The sequence below is a fragment of the Falco naumanni genome, chromosome 8 (assembly GCF_017639655.2).
Source record: "Falco naumanni isolate bFalNau1 chromosome 8, bFalNau1.pat, whole genome shotgun sequence".
Lineage (NCBI taxonomy): Eukaryota > Metazoa > Chordata > Aves > Falconiformes > Falconidae > Falco > Falco naumanni.
Genome location: NC_054061.1, coordinates 40,463,303 through 40,484,217, shown reverse-complemented (window position 1 = coordinate 40,484,217; position 20,915 = coordinate 40,463,303). Strand labels below are relative to the sequence as shown.

At 39.7% G+C, this 20,915-nt stretch overlaps 1 protein-coding gene across 1 annotated transcript in view; it reads left to right on the top strand.

Annotated features, from left to right (window-relative positions):
- The window catches only part of ITGB6 (integrin subunit beta 6), a 32,497-nt gene extending 13,433 nt beyond the window's left edge, over positions 1 to 19,064 (top strand). Inside the window, exons 9-15 of the mRNA XM_040603821.1 lie at positions 4,633 to 4,767; positions 4,986 to 5,403; positions 6,314 to 6,536; positions 9,088 to 9,185; positions 13,930 to 14,049; positions 16,209 to 16,375; positions 18,250 to 19,064. Of these exons, the coding sequence (XP_040459755.1) occupies positions 4,633 to 4,767; positions 4,986 to 5,403; positions 6,314 to 6,536; positions 9,088 to 9,185; positions 13,930 to 14,049; positions 16,209 to 16,375; positions 18,250 to 18,351 (1,263 nt within the window). The 3' untranslated portion in view covers positions 18,352 to 19,064. The remainder of the gene's footprint in view (positions 1 to 4,632; positions 4,768 to 4,985; positions 5,404 to 6,313; positions 6,537 to 9,087; positions 9,186 to 13,929; positions 14,050 to 16,208; positions 16,376 to 18,249) is intronic.
- The last annotated feature ends 1,851 nt before the right edge of the window (positions 19,065 to 20,915 follow it).

Sequence of the window (20,915 nt, the reverse complement as noted above, 5' to 3'; positions counted from 1 at the left end):
AGGTAGTCAGGTCTCCTGGTTCAATACCTCAACAGGGACTCAACTCTCTTCCCATCGGTAGTGGTCACCAGAGCAGATGTACAATTGCTCTGCGGGAATATCGGGGAAAAAAGTGCTATCCTGTACTCAGTACTCCTCTTTGCTTTAGCAATTTGATGCTGCCCCTCTGAGGCTGTTCTGAGGTTTTTAAAAAACAGAATGCAGGAGCTGAAATGGGTTTGTTTAGATAATACTAAGAAATACTGTAAAGATGATAGGAACATAAACACAGTGCTGCTCCTCAGAACTTTGCTTGTAGAATGCACCCTGGCTACCTGGTTCTCTTCATTCATTCAGGGGAATGTTTTTACACAGTTCTACATGTCTACACAGCTTTATAGTTGACATATATGCTGATATACCATCGATTTCTCTCTTCCGTCTCAGCTCCTTTTTATTAAAAACCTGCTCCACCAGTTGCCTACAATGACAAACAACTCTTTGCAAATAGCTTCTGTTTCTTTCCTTTTTTTTTTTTTCCCCTGCTCTTCCTCCTATCATCTGAATGAGATGATCAAAGTTACACCCCAAAATTATTTTGGTCTTGATGATAGGAAAGCAAACCAGATTCTTCTAAGTCTCTTAACTCTTCCAAAAACAATACAATTGGTGAGTTACAATCTTTAAATGAAATACAAACCACCAAAATATTCTCTGTCCTATGGAAAATGAAATAAGCAAAGAGCTTTTACCTTAATCTTGGTAGTCTCCAAATGTAATAAATATAGGGGGAAATCTTTTTATGAGCAAGGTTATTGCTCAACATCCAGTGACACCAGGATTTCACTTCTGCAGTCCAACCTGTCACATTTGGTTCCTATCAGGATTTCTTGAGGCTGGCACTCTAACATATAGACATTCCTACATTTAACAGCTGAAATACCGTTTTCCAGTAAGTAACGCAAAAACATGAAATAGTTGTCCCATTGCTGTGTCCTGGTGCCTTTGCTGTAACATTGTATTAAGTGCAGAATGGTGCTTCCTCTAATTGCGGTGTCATGGCACATTCTACCGTACTGGAACATTGGAAAGGTGGAGAGTGCATCCTTGCCTCTTCCCCTCAGTGTATGCATACGTACCTACTATGCATGATTATTTTTTTTTTCCTACTGTCCTTTTTGAACATGCTAATATTGTCAGTCTCCATTACCTTGTGTGGAAAAAAGGAGTTCAGTTCCACTGTGTCAAGACATGTGGAGGTTTCTTTCCCATTTTAAAATACTCCCTATGCTTTAAAATTTCACTGAATGCACTTAGTTCTCGTGTTGCAAGGTTTTGTGAATAACAGCTCTGCATTCACCTCATCTTCCTTCATGTCTTGATGATTTCATAATAATTTGTCATTGAGACACCTTCCACTCCCCAATCTTCTCTCCAAATTGGACAATCCCAGCTTTTTAAGTCTCTCCTTGGCTGCTCCATACCCTTGGTGACTTTAGCTGACCTTCTCTTCACCCTCCCTGACTCAATGAGTCCTTCCTGAGATGTGGGGACCAGAAGCAAGACAGGGAACGCTAATAAACAGAAGCAAAATTCTGTCTTGTTCTCAGCATCCTTGCTTGTGACACCAAGGACACTGCTGGCTTTTTGGCTGTTGCATGCTTTGAGCAAGTCGCCTCCCAGAGCTGTCAGTGGTGATTTCGGTGCAGCTCCTGAGTTGTTTCAGCTGGTCCTGAGTTGTTCAGTTTCAGCCATTTTGTGGGCAAGGGTTGGAGGGGGCTCCGAGCTCCGTGCTCGCTCCCCTCCCGTAGCGGCAGGGAGGCAGCTGCAGGAATGGTGCTTCTGCCTTTGGGCCATAACTTGTCACATCCTCATTCAGGTACAGCATGTCCGGACCATGCGCCAAAATTGCTCATAGGTTCTTAAAATCCCACATATGTTTCAAGATGTACCAAGTGTACAAGTAGCAACTTGTTACACCCAAATTTCCCAGAGCCCATTTTATTGCACTTAACCTCAAAGGTTAACAATATTATTACTTCATGATTTAAAATCTTCCAAGCAGGAAACACTGAAAACCACCTTATTTGACATAGGTGAAGACATCTGGGGTTTTTTGGACTGGGAAGGGGGAAATGCAGGTAGACCTATGGTTAAAAATCACATGCAAAACAGAAGATCTAATTCCATTTTTGTCACAGACTTTTCATACTCTCAGAAATGTAATTCAATGCCCAGTGTCTCTGCTTTTTTACTCACAAAAAAGAAATAACTATTTCCCTCACCCCCACCCAAGAACATAGGCTGAATCTTTTAATGATTTAAAGTGCTTTTGAGCCTTTGCTTGCTGTACAAACACAAGGTTTGCTAATACCATTCACTATGTGTTGCTATCTAAAAGCTTCAGAGAGGAAGTAAGCAAAGTTAAGAAAGTCTGAATTGTCAAAATATTTGTTAAAAGGAGTTCTCATGTTCTTTCCAAGTATGATTCATTTTCTTCTGTAAGCATATTTCTACCTGCTTTGTTTGACATTGAATACTGCATAACGTTGTATCGCAGAGCTGTAGGCTAAAATGCATTGTGACAGGTATCAGGCCATTTGATTGAAGTCATTCCAGGATTTTAGAATTTCAAAAAAAATCTGCTCTTTTTTTTCAGTGCTTCGTCCTTTCACTTACAGGAAAATAAGACAAAAGTAATACTATATTAAAAAAGGACAGAGAACACAAGGGAACAAGTCTGTAGCATTGCTTTGTCTGTTGTGTCATTCAGAAAAAATTTTGACTGCAAGTGTGGTTTCTTGGTGAGTGGGTTATAGCTCACCAAACTGTCTATTTGTCCCTGTGACCAGACGGCTTACTGGATTCAAAACACCATTACAAGTCCTCAGATATTAAGATCTAAGAAACTGCAGTTTGTCACAGTGTACGTGTTCATTTTCAGTGGTGTAAGGTGCGTATTTTGACCTCTCACAACAGCAAGACATGTTCAAATGACCCAGTACAAAACCAGGATTCAAAGTATTCCGGCTCTGTGTTCAGCAGTATTGATTTTTTCTCATAGTTGCACTCCATTTGAGACTTGTAGTTTTGCTGCTGGTGGGAGAGGGACTATTTGGTGATATTTCCTGTAAATTAGCACATACCAATGTTCACAGTTTTATCTAGAGGTTTGCTATATTTGGTCCTTTTGTGAGAGCCCAGCTATTGCAAACTAATTGTTATCTAAGACCTTCTGCACTATTTCAATACCAACATAAGCACCTCACTGCAAAACAAACATGAAGGGAAAATTGGAGATATCCAGAGCTACCAACATTACCAACCTGATGGCCAGGGCACAGTTTTACTGCTCTGGCTGGGTGCTGGAAAAAGCTCTGGGTATCACGTGAATCCGTCTTGCACACGTATTACTTTGGTTTACTGATAAGGTTTTCCAAATGAAAAAGATGTTGAAAAAAACCTGCCAAACACAACCCTAAGACAAATTCCCAGGGAATCCAGGGCATGTACAAAGGACAGGGAGTTGTCTACGCAGGTTTATACCTATTCTACTTTTAGTTTGTTTTACCCCACCAGACCTTTACTCCAGTGAGTCATCTTGATGCCTTTACTAGAATGACTCACTGAAGTAAGGTCAGCGAGCTCCTCATGCTCTGATTGACATGCAGGGGGTATTTTGTAAAGCAATTAAGCTCAGGAGAGCACAAAGCTAAGTCAGTGAGACATTTGTTCAGCAATTGCTAAGGTACTTTTGAAAAATTTCCATTTACTAGATTTACAGTCCAATGAAGTCATAGGGATTTTCCCCATGGTCTGCTCTAGGCTTTGGATTAAGGTTAAGTTGTGTAAGCAAAGTTGCTATAAAATATTTTAAAGAGTTAAATATAAAAACCTGGTATGAGAGTTCAGGAAGTAAGTTTTTCACTTCAGAAATGAAAGTTTGACTGGACAAATTGATTTAAGAAATGAGAACGTTGTTGAATTCAACTCGAAACATCACCAACAGCTCATGAAGCAGGAATTTCCATCAGGTAAAGAAAGGCAGGGAGCCAGCCCCCAGCCACAGGAGCTCGCCGTGGGGCTTGACTCCGGCTGTGGCCCGGGAAAGATCAGGCTAACTGGTGGAGGCCTCACGCTGACGCAAAACTGAGCTCAGAGCCTACGCTGCCACGAGAGAGATGGTGAGGTTTGATTCTACCAGGAGAGATAAAGAGGGAGCAATATTGACATAGGCTGGCTAATCAGGAAAAGCCCGGTGCTAGCAATGCAATCAAGGACACAAATCCATTCCTCAGTAAAACCTGAGCTAAAGGAAAAGCTGTATCAGTCAGCAGAGCACTTAGTGATGAAAGATGATTTAATAAAACATTGAATTTATTCTCCTGCAAGGGCAGGAAATAAGCCCCGTGACAGCGGATATTAAACTGATACCACCATTGCTTTCCACTGAGAGCCGCTTCTGTCGGCACTTTGTTTTGCTCGTTCCCTGTTTTTCTTGCCACAGAGAAGTCTGTAAATAAAGTGCTAAACCCACAAATTTACTCCTGTGTAAGTCAGGATAAGTCACAGTCCATGTTACACAGATGTGGACCATTAGCAGCGCTTGGCAGCGTTATTGCTCCATTCATCTCACACCCTTTTTCCTTTAAGGAGCTGAGGTCCGAGGTGGAGCTGGAGATCTTGGGAGAGACAGACGGGCTCAATCTCTCTTTCACAGCCATCTGTAACGAGGGGACCTTTTCTCCACATCAGAGGAAATGCTCTCGTGTTAAAGTGGGGGACACAGTAAGTAAAGAACAAATTCTCAAAAGACATGATGTCCAGAGAATTTACAACACCAGAATAGAGATGTTTTCTCATTCTTTATTAAATGGTCTTTCTCCAAACAATTTACAAAAAAGTGGGTGATATCAATGACCTTCTGTCCTCTGCGTTGTGCTCCCAGAGCACCCAGCCAAGCTACGTGTGCTGCAGACATGAACAGCCACCAATTTCTCTTTCAGGTCTCCTTCAACATGACTGTGAGACTCTCCTCTTGTGAAAAAGCCAGAAGGCATATTGTGATAAAACCCGTGGGGCTCAGCGACACTCTGGAAATGGAAATTCACCCCCAGTGCAGCTGTAACTGTCAGGCAAAGGCCGAGCTGAACAGCCCGAAATGCAACAAGGGGAAGGGATCGCTGGAGTGCGGGGTGTGCGTCTGCAGCCCGGGGTACGCGGGGCCACGCTGCGAGTGTGACGAGAGCTCCCTCGGCACCAGCTCCTGCAAGGGCTCGGCGGAGCAGAGCTCCTGCAGCGGGAGAGGGGACTGCTACTGCGGGCAGTGCGTCTGCCACCCGTCCCTGTACGGGAAGGTGTACGGGCCGCGCTGCGAGTGCGATGACTTCTCATGTGTGAGACACAGAGGGCTCCAGTGTGGAGGTACGGTCCTTTTTGGTGCCTGCATTTTACAGCTTTATTGCCTCGCCCTTAGCTATGAGCTTGTGAATCTATATTTTTATCATATATGCCGTTGCAATCAATTCTGTATGAAGTGTAATTTACAATTTCTGAATGATGTTTAGACTTAAACCAAGAAACAGTTTTTAACCCTGATTTCAAATTTAAAAACCTTTACCCAGCTAGTCTAAGTTGGCATGGCTTTATTGGAGCGTATCAGCTACTATCACGGTGGGTCAGGCTTTTAATGGCTGTAGATGGTTGTTGTTCCAAAGAAGTTTAGGTGAGTATATTGACATACATCAGCGTTAGCCAGTGTAAAATTTCACTCTGATGTAATTAGCAAAGCATGGCAGTCTTAATTAGTCTTAACTAACCACTTTAGGATAATTCTGGTATTTTTATAATTTTAACCCAGTAACCTCAATGATTCTTGGTTTATCTTGGTGACATACAATCAGAATTGGAGAACTTCTGTTTATGATTTTTTTTCCTGGGCTACACCATTATAAATCAGAAGTGATTCTATTGAAACAATGGGAATAGCATTAAACTGGCAGGAACCAGCAATGAGATTGTGCTGAATAGATAGGCTGAAATTCTGCTGCTATAAATGAAAGAGGATTTATGCATTAGATTGTGCACTGTCAGGATATAAGATCTATGTGGAGGACTCCAGTGAAGAGAATGGAGCTGCACTGGCTTACAGCCAGTCTAAGTGAAAATTTGATCCTCTGGCTTAAAACTGAAAATGCTGGGGGAAGAAGAAATGTTTAAGAGTGAGAAGAGGTGGAGAGGGGAAAATACCTGCTATTAAGGAGAATGATTTTAAAGGCCATCATTCAGATTCGTATTAAGAGACTGATTTGAAGTATGATAAATGTTTTTCCAGGCAATGGTGACTGTGACTGCGGGGAATGCATGTGCCACAGTGGATGGACTGGGGAATACTGTAATTGCACAACTGACACCAGCGCCTGTATTGCTGAGGATGGGACGCTGTGCAGTGGGAGAGGCGAATGCATCTGTGGGTCTTGTGCTTGCACCCATCCAGGGGCTTCAGGCCAAATGTGTGAAAAATGCCCTCTCTGCAGTGACCCTTGCAGTTCCAGGCGGTAATGTGCTGTTTTTGTCTCCGATATTTATATCATCCAGGTATCTGGTTCCTATATTGCCTCAGCAGTGTGCTCACTGCCACTACCGTAAATTGGATTTACAGACCAGAACTCAAGATCTTCTCTGCCCTTTGAGAGGGGTAGTCATAACACGTACATCAACCATTTATCAGCATTACTTTTGCACAAAAGAACTGTATGGAAAACAGTTTAATCACCTTAGAGCAGCACAAGTAAAACATCACACTTCCACTGCTGTCACTGGCTGTACAACTAATCAGAACGGTGGCCTTATATGACAACATCAGACAATGACAGATGAACCTCCTTCCAGTCCACAATACAGAATGAAAATATCCCAGCATAGCTGCCACGGCAAAATTGAGGACTCAGAGAAAAATTTGACATTTGTATTACCATTCTCATGCATATGAATTAATAAGGTCATGCTGTCTGCTCAAGCTTTACACATGTGCAAATTCGTAGTCCAAATTCAGTTAAGCTTGGCTGAATTAAAGAGGCCCCACTATGATAAACTAGGTCATAGTCTAGGGATGAAATCAGTGGGTAGCTGTATGTCATGTATAAGTGGATGCTAAATTGATTGTAAATGGTGAATTGTCTTCCGTTCACTGAGCATACAAAATTTATGTATCTTTTCTGCTGTGACATGTGGTGTATGGTACAGTGCATGATAGGAGAAGCAACCAAAAATGTGTGTGGCATAAAGCTGACCACACTAAGTACACCCACGCTTACCCTTGTATTACATGAGCTCTTGCCAGGCTAAAGCCAGTCTAAAACGAGCGGTCTTCAGTAGAAATCTAAGCTAGAAATTCAATTAGGCTTCATGGAACACATGATATTAATGACCCGGGTTTTGCTTGCTGAGCGCTGGAGTCAGTGTAAGTTTCATTAATGTTTCATGATGATGTCACGTCTACTTATTTAGAGTTAAGGCCCATTTCTCTTCCATACCAGCTCTCTACCACTGTATTTTCATAGCCTACACTATATCTGAGATGAGAAGCTATTCTATGGCATGTGATTAAATCATCATTTATGTTAGTGCTAAATTTGACCTACAAAAGCAAGCCTATCCAATTGTTCAAAGCTTTAGGTAAAGACAACTTCTGCATGAAGCTGCTCTAAACACGAAGGACAATGCTGCTGTTTTGCTCTGCCCAATTTGGCAGAGAATAAGAAATATAAAGTTACATGATGGGCATTACATTAGCCTACTCAAACATGTATATTGTATGCAGTGTTAGATCTTTTCTCTCTGTTTCAGCCCTTGCTGAAACGCAGGGCAGGGAAAGCCAAAAGGGAGAGAGCATTGGGAATACTTGGGTAGGGTAACCAAGAGAGCTGAAAGACCAGGTCAGGGGGGATGGAGATCAATGGCTAGGCAGCTGAGAAAAAGAGTGGTAGTATGAGAAACACGGCAAATATGACAAAAACACCAACAACGCTGAATGCGTCTCCATGAGATAGAGGCTATCCCATTACCCGCTTGCTTTTACTATTCGCCATCTCCACAGCGAGTGATAAGATCATCTTCATCCCGTGAAGATAATCTCAGCAGCCTCAGCCTACTCCCATGAATACATGTCAATTCAATGCAACAGGAGACGGTGAGGTTTTTGGGGAATGTTTTGTCGCAGTTGTTCTCTTTTCTTATCTTTAAGCAGTCAGTCCTTCAGGCTGCTTCTCAGAGTCTCAGCCCCTCAGTCTGGCCAAAGCTATTTGTGAAGAATCAGCAAGATACATTGTGCATCAAAAATTTTCATATATGAATTCTGTTTGTTGTTTCCTTTTTCCATGAATAAACTCTGGATTTATTAAAATCCTCATTGAATTTCTGGGAAGATTTTCAGACTTCTAAAGGAATTGGTTTAGATTGCATTTTAAAATAATATTTCAGTCATTCCACCATTAAATAAGGTAAATAATTTCCCAATAAATTGCAATGCTATAATTAGGATCTGAGTAAGTAATTCCTGAGACAAGTAATCACATTCAAGAGACATCTGTTAAGACACCTGAATAGTGTTTTAATACATTATTCAACAGACTTTCAACAAAGGAAGACTTATAGTAGGTGCCCAAGCTTGATGTCTCTGAAGTCGATTTCAGATATCGTTAACCTGATAGGCACTCCTTCAGCTGGTATTTAGCGTGAGCTTAGTTCAGAATATTTATTTCTGAAAATGAATGTTACGTGTGAGTCACCCCATGTCTTTGATAGACCTACATGAATAATGTTGCCTGGGGTTCTGTCTGGTAGCTAATAGGCTGGGAGGAACAAGAGAGAGCTTATCCACAATACCTTTATTCAGGTGGAGGGACTTTTTTGGTGGTTTGTGGGGGTTTTGTTGATTTTTTATTTTTTTTTGTGGCAATACGTATCATATTTCTGAGAACTACTTTATCCATAGCACAAACCCTTTTGTTTAGCTGCTTTTTAAAATGCAGATGCATATGTACTGGCTTTTATATTCTTGCTTTGTGACAGGCAGAGATTGATGAGCTGCTGAATTATTTTCTGCAGGAGCTGTGTGGAATGTCACTTGGCTTCTGATGACAAGTCACTGGGAGAATGCAGTGAAAAATGCAAATCAGTTGATGCAACCATCAGCACAGCAAAGGGTTTGTATCCTCAGACTTCCTTTTCCGTCCATGCATGATAGTGATAGTTTCCACTTTCAGTCATTTTATATTTGAAAGTAGCCTTGGTTTTCTGCTGTGGAATTATGTGAAGGCTCATAAGGCAATTGCTGTCTGTCTGCGGTTCTTCTGTGGTAAGTAGGAAATGCAGATCAGTCCTGGTATTACCCTTCCAGGTTAATTAACTCATTGGATCATGCCTACTAGAAAGTATAGAATTTAATAAATACGTTCCCTACAAATCAGTGGGTGATGAAAGCTCCCGAGATTAAGTCACACCTGTACCATGGGTTCTAGCCTGGCTTCTTTTCCCACACAAATGCAAAACCTGACGCTGGTCCGTATGCAGACCCTTGATTACAGCTGGCAAACAGAGTCCTTTAACCTGTGGCAAAGACATTTCTAGTATTCTAAAGGCTCAGCGCACCTTTCGATTACTCACTTTAATTCAAAACTACCCTCTGTCAATAGGAACTTCTGAATAGGAATTAACCTTGAATAAAATAGTACTCAGAAAAAATATAACTTTAAATGGAAGAGTGCATCTTTTTCTTTCCTGTAGAGGAAGGTGCTCGCCTGTTTCAGTAGGCAGTCTGTATTTATTATAACGGCAGTTCTAGTCCCAATCCTATGGCAAAATGCTGTTGTTAGGTGAGGCAGGGCATAGGTACATTATATCCACATCGCAGATATACTGTAAGCATTAAATAAGACAACTGTAGGAATTAGGATGATAATGCAGAATGCTGTATGCACATACAAGGTTTGTGCCTGCAAACTGTTGGAAGCCCATCCAGCACTGCATGCATGCAGAAATTTCATTAACGTTCATCTTCCCATCAAAGCTACACCTTTTTGTTCTTAATATTACTCCACAATACAGAGCCCCAAACTTGCAAATATCGCCCTCATAAAGAAAACTAATTCTAATTTTCTATTTTTATAACATTTATTATTATGCTTTGCCTTTCTAGACATCAGTATTTGTTTATGAATATTAAAGCGTCTTTACAAGCTTAAAAAAAATAGAAACACTGTTATTGTATTTCTGCAGTTAGTAAAGTTTTCGGGTTGCTATTGCCAGATGGTGGATATTTGTAGCTAGGAACATATAAGACAGTCTACTTTCACATATAATGAATACTAATCAAAAGTAGAAACAGGCGCTTAAGTGGCTCTATTCACATACACGGAGGTCACAGGAATACGAACATGACAACATCATCTCCTGTTCCTGCTTATTTCCTTTTTTTCATGTCCTGTGCTTCCCTGCTTTGTCAGCTACTTCTTTAGATTTAAAATTTCTTTGCAGCAGAAGACTGGATAACTGTTTTCATCCTAATCCCTAAAAAAAAAAAAAAAAAAAAAAAAATGCTGTTGCAAAATGTGTTTCATCTTGAATGCTTGTGTAATAGCTCAAAGGATTTGTTTTGGCACAGAGGTAGCTTCGTCAGGAAGTCCTGAGAGGGAAAAAAAATAATCTTCAAAATAATAATAAAAAAAAAATCCTAAAATCAAAAGTATATTATCTAAATAGGAAAAAAAAATTGAAAGTGAGATAACTAAACAACCACATAATAAAGACAGATTATTGAACAGCTTAATATGGTAGCATAGTGCTTCTTTCTGGTTCATATTTCAGTTTCTTTAATGCTTCAAGGCTTTTTGAAAACTAGCTAGATTAAATAACATATTAGCACTTTAAAGATTTACTTTCTTTTTTGCATGGGTATGTTGCAACACAGTGACTGGAACTGTGGAGCAACACAAAAAGCGTAGGCTTTACATTTTCCTGTTTGCTGGGAATGCCTGTTTTAGCCTCAGAGCCATGCCTTTCGCCTCCTCTGCCTCGGTTCTGTGGCTGCCGGGGGGTCCTCCTGCTCCCCTGCACCAGGGTCACCGGCACAGCGGTGGCGTGAGCATCCTCTCCGCCTGGGGAGCCAGCAGGCACAGGGTGGCACAGCAGCTTTGGAGGTGCTGGTGGCCTCCTATTTACTGGGCTTATCTGCACAGCAGGCATCGTTTCTGAATATTTACTTTCATCCATTTTTAATATTTGAATGTTAAATCGGGCTAATCCCCCCTTTGCCAGACGGGTGTAAGAGAAGCCCTTGTTGCTCTACTTGCTACCCAGGAGGAACTGCAAATCCCCAAAAGTGACTCCTGCCACTACTGCAGCCACAGGACACCAGGCTGCTCCTACCACAGCCCCAACGGGGATGGTTACACTTTCCATTTTTCCTACCCTGTGGTGTTGACACCACACAAATTCCCAGTGCAGCAACAAAGTGGATGCTGGTGTCTGAGTAAGTGTCTATATCAGCCCTGCTCTGATTCAAAGTGAGATGAAGCTGTTAAAAAAAGCATTTTGTTGAGCAAAAGACAAACAAGAAAGGGCACAGCAACATTTAAATTTACAGTTAGTTTTTTTGGTTGAAACCTTTATCTAAGTATCTGTTAGGAAACAGTCTTCCGCACTTGAGCGCCTCAGCTTGCCACTGTTACCCAATTATTCTTGCAGTGTGAATCCAGTGATTTCAAATACCATTGACATTAATGGAATTAGACTGCAGGCAGAGGTGGGGAAAGGATGATGATTCACTGTAAAACACAGAAAATTACAACATTGTATATTACAGGAGTTTATCTAACTAGGCAAATTTTTGTGCTGATGAACTGAAAATAATCTATACAACAGCCTCTCTTAGTGTTCCCTCATCCTAAAAATAACACCAGAGAAATAAAAATGCTAAGCATAAGCTGGGTTCTGAATAGCTTGAACTGGCATCTTTGCTTTCATTTCCACATCCTTACACATGATCAGATTTCTGCTCCCCTTGGTCTCAAATCATGACATTAAATTTAAAATTACAATTTTAAAATAACTAATATATTTGTAGTTACCACCTTCTGGATGGTATTTGGAATATGTCTGCAAGTTTTTCTCTGCCTGCAGGATAGTTAGCTACCCTTTTCCTCCTTTTTTTTTTTTCTTTTTTTTTTTTTTTTTCATTTAAAAACCAAGCTAATATTCTTTGGATCTGCTTGCTTAAAAGAGTTGGGAAACAACAAATATTGCAAAACTTTTGATGGTGTTACTGGAATTGTGACCCAGCAATGAGTGCCATTAATTCAGTACACTCAGTCTGCAGTTTCTGGCCCTTCTAACAAAACCAAATCTTGTTAAATCAGCAAGTCTTGTCTGCCTGTTACCCTGATAGATAACATACTGCTCTGCCACCAAGGACAGGCAACAGGTTAAATACAAGTTTATTACAAATCAAGAACACATTTCCATTAAAATCCAACCAGATAGGATTGTCTTTTCATAACAAAGCAGAGAAAAGGACTGTAGGGTAGTCAACTATTTATGCTGTCATATTTTCTATGGTGTTTAATAGCGTTTTGTGTAAGACCAGACTTCATGATAATAACCAATATAAAAAAAAGCACTTATTTCTTTATGTACCATAGATTCCTTTAAAATTCACCTTCCTGTCTGATTCCTACTTTATGTTTCATTATTCTTCATACTAAAGTTTGAGGACTTAAGATTTTTAGCACAGTTGCTTATGAAATTTCAGTAAGAATTTTGAATAGGTAAGAAATAATGAATAGTCACAATTATTTTTAAAGAAATTTTTGAGAAGCCTACTTTTTTTTCTTACCTCTAAAAATAAAACCTAAGAAGTTTTTCTAAGAAGGTATTGAAAAATATACCTAGATTTCCAATGCTGTAGTCGTTGGAAATCCATATAATCTTGGGCTATATGGGAACATAAGCATTCAGGCCCAGAGGTATTATTGCACACAGTTATAAGGACAGATATTTTTGCTCTGTAAAAATATTATATAATGGTTCTGCTTCAAATTACGGCATTTCTGGCTCTGGACCTGTAGTCTCCATTTTTGACTGTCTTGTTTGCATTATATGGTCCCTCACAGCCAGCTTCTTCCTGGCTCCCTGTTCCCTCCCTTTCGATGAACTTTTCTTAGCAGAACCAATTTCCCAGTTAAGAATCATCCAGGAAAAAAAGATTATTCAGTTTTTGTGCAGATCTGCATTAAATGGAGAGACAAATAAATGGGGGCAGACTGTCATCTCAGGTTACCTTTTATCTGTTTCCCCTAGAATCACATTACAAAGATCCCAGAATCGCAGTTTTCTATTATTATTCTATATTTACTGTTGTGGCAGTACTGGACACACTAATCATTGAGAGGGCTATTGAGGAAGAAATGAATGGCAGCCCATTTAACAGTATCCATTGCTGTTTGATGTACTTATATCTACTTCTGAAACATAATCTAGACATGGTAGGAGTAGCTGTACACCAAAGAGAACGTACTGTTCACTTTGTCCTGGAATTAGGGACTATTACATTTCCTAGACAGCTGGTGGTTAAGCATTGTGGAAGCACTTCCAATTTGTTGAAATTCACAGCACGCTAGATTAATAAGGTGCACTAGGTCGTCAGTGCAGACTGACAGCACCTGGATCGGTTCTTTGGAAATACAAGTGAAAAATCCGAAACAAAACAAAGCTTGGGTTGGAAGAAAAGTTGTTTAACTTTAGTAGAAATTCTGAAGGTAACTCTGCTTTTGTCTTTCACTCCTTACCATCCACAGGCAAGGCTGTGACAAACACGATGCCAGCAGTCTCTCTTGATATTACATGTTAAATTTCATTCGATCTGATGAGTGACTTTTTTCCCTCCCTCTGCAGATTATTCAGAGGAAAAATCCATTCCCTGCTCTTTGCAGGGGGAAAATGAATGTATAACCACATTTCTACTGGCCGTGGATGAACAGGGAAGGACAGTCATTCATAGCATAGAACAGAAGGGTAAGCAGCGAATATTGCTTTTTCTGTGTGAAACCTGATTTAAAGACACAGGCAGGCTGAGCTACCCAGCAGCTGAGCTCTTTTAAGCAGCACTGCACCTCCTTGTGTTTACAGCTCTCCTCTGCTCAGCCAAAAAAGCACCTCCTCAAGTCCTTATTTGATGTGGTAATAAAATAAATACTTGCCCTTTCGTGAAAGAAGGGCAGAATGATTCCTGGGCGGCAAGAGTAAGTTAATTTTTCTGAAGCCCTGTGCAATTCTAAGATGATGATACCAAATGTAATTTGTATTATATGAGAAAGCTATAATTCACTTTGTAATTACATATATTCCATAGATGGACACATATCCAAAAGACTGCCTGATTGGGTATACCTGATGAAATTCTAAAATTTATTTATAATTACATTTAATGTTGCAGCATCATTAAGTTTTGGTATTCGACAGATCACTTTATGTCCTTTCATTTAACATCACTTCTTTATTTACTGTTGTTTCACTACTGATTTTTCATTAAACCTCCTAATCATATGGGACAGGAGGGAACACAGACACCACTTCTCAGCTGCCAAACAGTTTAGTTTCCAGGCAATACAGATCCCACCCCACTCCCCTTATTTTTTTTTACATACTCAGCTTCTCAGTGCTAGATATTAGTTATGTTTTTGGGAAAGCCATGCAGATTTGGAACCACATTTGGTTGGCACAAATGGTGGCTTTTTAAGCCTTTGCGTAGCTTTTCTCTAGCATACATGTGAGAAAGAAAGTGATTTCACAGTGCAAAAAAGCAGCTTCTACCATAAGAATGGTAGGCTGGTTTTGTATGGGTTATTATTAAAGGTGGTTGTAACAGAGCTTAGTACTAAAGCAGCACATCCCTTTGTAAACTACACCCTTAAGACTAAAGGACTTAAGGGTAAGATTTTCGCTTTATTAAATACATTTACCATGTATTTTAAGTAGATCTGGGGGTGGGGGGAAGTGAAAGAAATATCTTAGGGAAGGCACAGTTCATTAAATGCTGTGTAGTGGCCCTCCCACAGCTCTGCAATAACCAGTTTCTCTGTCATCTGCTGCTCTGCTCCTGGGCCTGGAAACTTGTGCTGTGGCAGCTGCGACACATGTGAACGTGAACTGAGAAGAGACCCCCAGAAAGGCTCTAGAAATTTATTTCATTTATGGAACTGGAGTCAAGATGGCACCAGTAGCCAGAGCATTAACCAGAGCTCAAACCAGACTCCTCAGAATTAGTGAAGCGATGACATCACACAAAAAAGCAATGTGAAACCATTTGGCTTACAGTCATGTAAACCAAATAAGACTTAAATGAATTTTTCAATGTACCTTAAACCGTGGTTCAGCAGAAAAATTTGTAAAATAGTAGTGTTCACCAACTTCCATCAGCAATACTTTTTAATATAAAAGTAATCAATTTTCTGTGTGTTTTGGCAAAGCAAAAACTTGAATTTTAATTTTGACTTTCTGTAATATTGTATGATAAAATTTATTGCCAAACTTGAAATGCCGAATTCATTCAGACTGTTCAGTCCAATGTTTTCAGCCAGTCTAATGGATTTTTCCCTCATTGTTTTCATGAGTAAAATGCAGTTTCCTCTGTTTTCTCAATATCATTGGTGACTTCATCTTGATATAAATCTCATTACACTAAATATTAGTTAATTGAAGTAGAGTTTCAGTCATTACATTGTAAAATTCATACTCTAGTTAACTCAGCCCTGTTCTTCTAGAGTTATATTGACATAGATCTTAAAATAATTTTCTAACATTTCAGAATACGGGTCTCCAACAGCTGCTAACCAACATAGTAAAAGGCCAGTGGAAAAAGTTAGCAATTCATTTTTTTATCCTTTGTCCTGGTTTTGGCTGGGATAGAGTTAATTTTCTTCCTAGTAGCTGGTATAATGCTGTGTTTCGGATTTAGGATGACATATCTTATTATTAATATTTAATGCAATATTTTTCAGCCAGTTCCACAAGCCCTTGAGCAAGCTAGCAGAAGGAAAATAACATGGAATTGAAAGAAAAGGCATGCACAACTCGCAGCAAACAAGAAGCCCAGCATGCCTCTTGGCTGTTCTTAATTGTCTAAAAATGTATTGATTGGATATCCACAGTCATAATTGGTTTTGTCTCCACAGATTGCCCACAGCTTCCAAATATCCCAATGATAATGGTGGGTGTCACCCTTGCTATCCTTCTCATTGGCATTGTTTTACTTTGTATATGGAAATTATTGGTGTCAGTTCAAGACCGAAAAGAGGTGGCCAAGTTTGAAGCAGAAAAATCAAAAGTTAAATGGCAGACGGTATGTTAAATGCATTGATTTATATTTATATGAGGTTCTTTAATTTGGTTGCATGATCCACAATTGCCTTCAAAATTCTGTGTCTTGGTTTTGTTCTTTTAAGTTGATAGATTTTGCTGGTAGGTTTTCACTACGTTTATTAGTCTGTAAAGTAAAATTGCAATTTTTTAGGGATGAGAAATAGTTAGGAGTTCCATCTCCTGGTTTAAGTTCTTCCACATGTAAAAGCATGCAGAAAACATCTTTTTTATTTGTCATTTTTAATTAGTACCTTGCCTTTGATTAATCTTAGCAAAGTTGTTTGCTGCCTGTGTAATTATCAGAGGTGTACCCATCTGCCCAGAAACGGAGCCTGTTCTAGGAAAGAGATTATTGATGGCCTCCGTCATGATGAGAGCCCACTCACGCAGAGGAGCAATGAATGTAAGCTGTCCAAAATGTAGGTGAAAGGACGGGGAAATTCAGGCTTTATTGTCTGTGTGGACATCTAAGGCAAGCTTATACCACATGTTCCCTTTTCTTCTTTCCTTTCTGCCCTTGACTTTTTTGCTTTTCTGCAAAAACTTTCAGACTTCTGAGGTTCTTTGGAAAAACAGTATGTTGAGTAAGCGTTTCTGGTGGGTGTCAGGAGGATGGGCGATACGCTGCCATTCACCCAGCTCTGCATCTTGTACAGAGCCCTGTGATTGCAGCATTTCTGCAGGAATGGACACTGCTGGCCTTTCAGCTTTTGAGATGGGAAAAATCAGTTACTTACAGGCAAGGCTACTTGAGAATGTTTTCTTAATCCTTCGGGAAAGCTACCTATAGTAAGAGGGAAGGGAAGGATACACTTGATAGAAGCATTTTAATATTGTGTCACAAGAGAAAATGATAGGAAGTGAACGATGAGAGGCTAGGATTAAAAGCCCAGGTGGATTTGCCCTTCTCCCAACGTGTGGTAGTCTGTGTGGCTCAAGCAAGAGGACCATGACAAGTCACACTTCACTGCTAAGACACTGTCTGTGCTTCTAGAATGGTCCAGCCACCACATTTGATACACAAAGTGTATTGGACGTATTTGATAAAGCATAGTTTGATGATGTGCATTACTTTAATCCGGGAGACATGCAAAGGGAAGCATGGTCCTGACCCTGGACTGGTTTGTGCCGCCTCATATAGACCAGCCTGAATTTCAGTGGCTTGGAACACAAGTGAGCTGCTGCAGGCTGTTCTAAAATGATCAAAGTTTCAAAATTACTTCTGTACAAAGAATAGACCGGAAGTCCTCCCTAGGGAGAAGAAACAGCAGGAGGAGGGTGTGTTACTGGTCTATAAAATGATGACTAGGGAAATTGAAGACGGGATGTTTGTTCACTGATTTTTCCCATACAAGCCTGGTGAGATAGCAGGCTCCAAAGAAGCCTAAAGACACTGTTACACAACACCTGCTTAGGGCATCCTGCTTATTTCCAAAGATATTCTCAATGATAAAAGTTTGCATGGATTCAAAATGTCTATAGACAAATCTACAGGAGGAGGACATCCCCTCTGACCCAGGAGGTTTGTGAAATGTGCGTCAGCTTTTCCATGGGCAGCCAGCATCGCCCACTGTTGGGAGCACATTGCTGGGCCAGGCAGATGCCTGGCCTGAGTTTCTCCTGGAGTACTAATCATCATCTTCCACATGCTGGGAAGCAGAGCGGTACTAGCTGATGCATGTACGACCTGCATCATAACACTGGGTCAGGAATCATGGACCAAAACGGTCCCTTTGTTGAAGAGGTACGCTCAAGGCAGTGGTGTGCAGGTAGGTCTGCTTGCAGCTGAAGCAATGGCAAGTTGAGTTAAACATTGCATGACTTGCATTTCTTCTGTTTTTTTGTGTTTTTTAGGAAACAAATCCACTGTACAGAGGCTCAACAACCACTTTTAAAAATGTAACTTACAAGAACCAAGAAAAGCAAAAAGGGGCCATGGCTGCAGATTACTCTTAGCACCTCCAACACAACAAGCTTGATTTTACTGGCAGGAAATCTAAAACCACTTGTTTCTTCTCAGCTGATTATGCAATATTTGTTTGCACGTTGCAGTGGTATAATTATTCTGTTAGAGAAAATATATTTTGTGTTGGGAGAACTATAGGTAACATATTCGTGGTAAAGGTTAGTAGAAATATTTAAAAAAACAGCCTTTAATATTAATAGCCCCTGTCTTAAAAAAAATAGCATCACAAGTATTTTTCATTTTCTCATTAATACTGAGGATTAAAAATTACCATATATAAGTCTATTTTTGTGAAATTAGTTATATACAATGATCTGTGTACTACTTTGCTCATAGGCGCAATCCCATATATTTGTGTTTAGGGATGTCTTTGTACTAGTCTATCTGGTGGCTTGCTTTAAATTTAGAAAGAGAATTTTTTCATCAATGCTGCTTAAACTACTGGGGTTAGAGGTTCCTCACACCACCTGTGTGACTGAATAGTTTTTAATCAGAAACGAGTAGTGTAATTGCCTATCTTCTGTGTATCTAATGTATATGGATACATCCCCCCTCTAATTCTTATTTCTTGTCCTGTTTAACTCTTTCCTTGCCCTTGTTGCTGCTTGATGTTCTTTAAGAACCCAGTCCCTGGGGTTATCTCAGGGAAAGCTAAATCAAGCCCTTATTCACTTGCAGAGTTGTTTTTTGTTCCAGGCATAGACTGCTTTTTTTTTTTCCCCCTTTTCTTTTTCTTCTCCCTTCTTTCCTTTAAATTCTAGTAGAGAGGATCCAGAGCTAAAAAGAAATATTTTTAACTTAGAGACCCCGGTAGAGAAACTTTAAACCAGATTACTAGAACTCCGTTTCACCATTTACATACTATTTAGGCACTCAAAATAAACCTCACATGCTGGACCATTACATGAACAGTTGCAGAAGCCCTTTAGAAGCAGGAAAAGTTCACACACAAAGGCTCAGTATCACACACAAAGACAGTACTCTTTCGTTGATATATCCAAAATTGTGAGGTTCTTTCAATACCCAGTAGCCAAGCCATTTATTCATGTATGAAATAATGTATTCATCTTTTTGGGGCTGTTGGGTGGCATTTTTTTTTTCAAACTAAGCGACAAATAGGTCTATGGATTCCACTTCATATTGATTTCCATGAAATTAATGAGGATTTTTAAACCTCAGTTTTAGCTAGTTACTAATGACTTCCCACAAATTCTTAAAATGCAATGTTGTTATCATGCAGAGCACTAGGGAAAAAAAGCCCCAATAAAATCAGCTAAGATGCTGGCATAAATAATTACAACCTTGAGCTATTTTAAGCTAACAATAACGTACTTCACTTTTTAATATCACTTTTCCTCTGCAATTTTAGTACTCTGGAACAGATGGTCAAAATGTACATATGAATATACTTACGAAAAAGACTTAGAAATCAAAGATACATTGACACAGCTACAAACAATTACATACATTCCCTATGGTAAATCACATATTTGGTCTAAAAAACTTGATGGAAATTTTGTAATAATTATTTACAAAGTCTGTGCAACTTCAGTCTCTATATCCTCTACAATTCCTGGATGTGAGACTGATATATTAGCTAGCTCTGACCCATGCCTGTTTTAGGGCCTGATCCAAAGCCTACTGGAGTTAATGGCTACTGATGAGGATCTAGTTTCAGTGAAACTATTAGTTTTGATTTACAAAGATTGTTTTGTTTAAACAAACCGGCTAGTACTGTCTATTAGTGGCTTAGAACCTATAGCATATATTTCTGTGCAAAGATAAATAAACAGTATCAGATGCCTTTGGAAAGAAGGTGATGCTATAACCACATATTAAATACAGAATTATTGCAGTGTGAAGGAACTGATGGCTGTCAGTAAACTGGAACAGATTAATTACAGGTTCACATCTGTACTCTTCAGTATTTCTGCATATCTCATAGTGGAAAAAGTGCACAGGCAAAGGCCTGCATCTGTGACTCTTCCAACCACTAGATCCCCACAGATGTCAGTGCAAGTTACACATGGGACCAAATCCGGTTTCCCTGACACATGGATAAAGACACAGGAGGCAAAGCTGGCCCCTGGATTCTGTCTCAGATTCCACTTGGGTCAGGATTACCTAAGGAACTAGGGAAATCTGGATTTAGCCCATGTAAATTATCTGTTACTCTCTTGTTTTTCATGTAGAAGTCATCAAATGACAAACTTTCTCTGAAAGAAATGAAAATACTTTTATTACTTTTAAAGTAATAAAAATCTATACTGTTTATTAAATACCTTTTAAGGTCTGTTTCTGAGAAGGCTGATTCTGCTACTCAGTATTAGGGTTGAAAGCCCTTCTTCTGTAGGTCACCCATTTCAACATTGAAATACATTTTGATATTCAAATGTTGCTAACAAAGTGGTGTTCACACTTCATATCAAATACTTGGTGGTCTACATTCCCTGTTCCTAGGGGAGACTTCATTTCACAAAGCTGCTTGCTCTCTTCCCATCACTTGCCTCTTCTGATCATTGGCAAAAATCCAATTGTAGACAATGTATGTAGA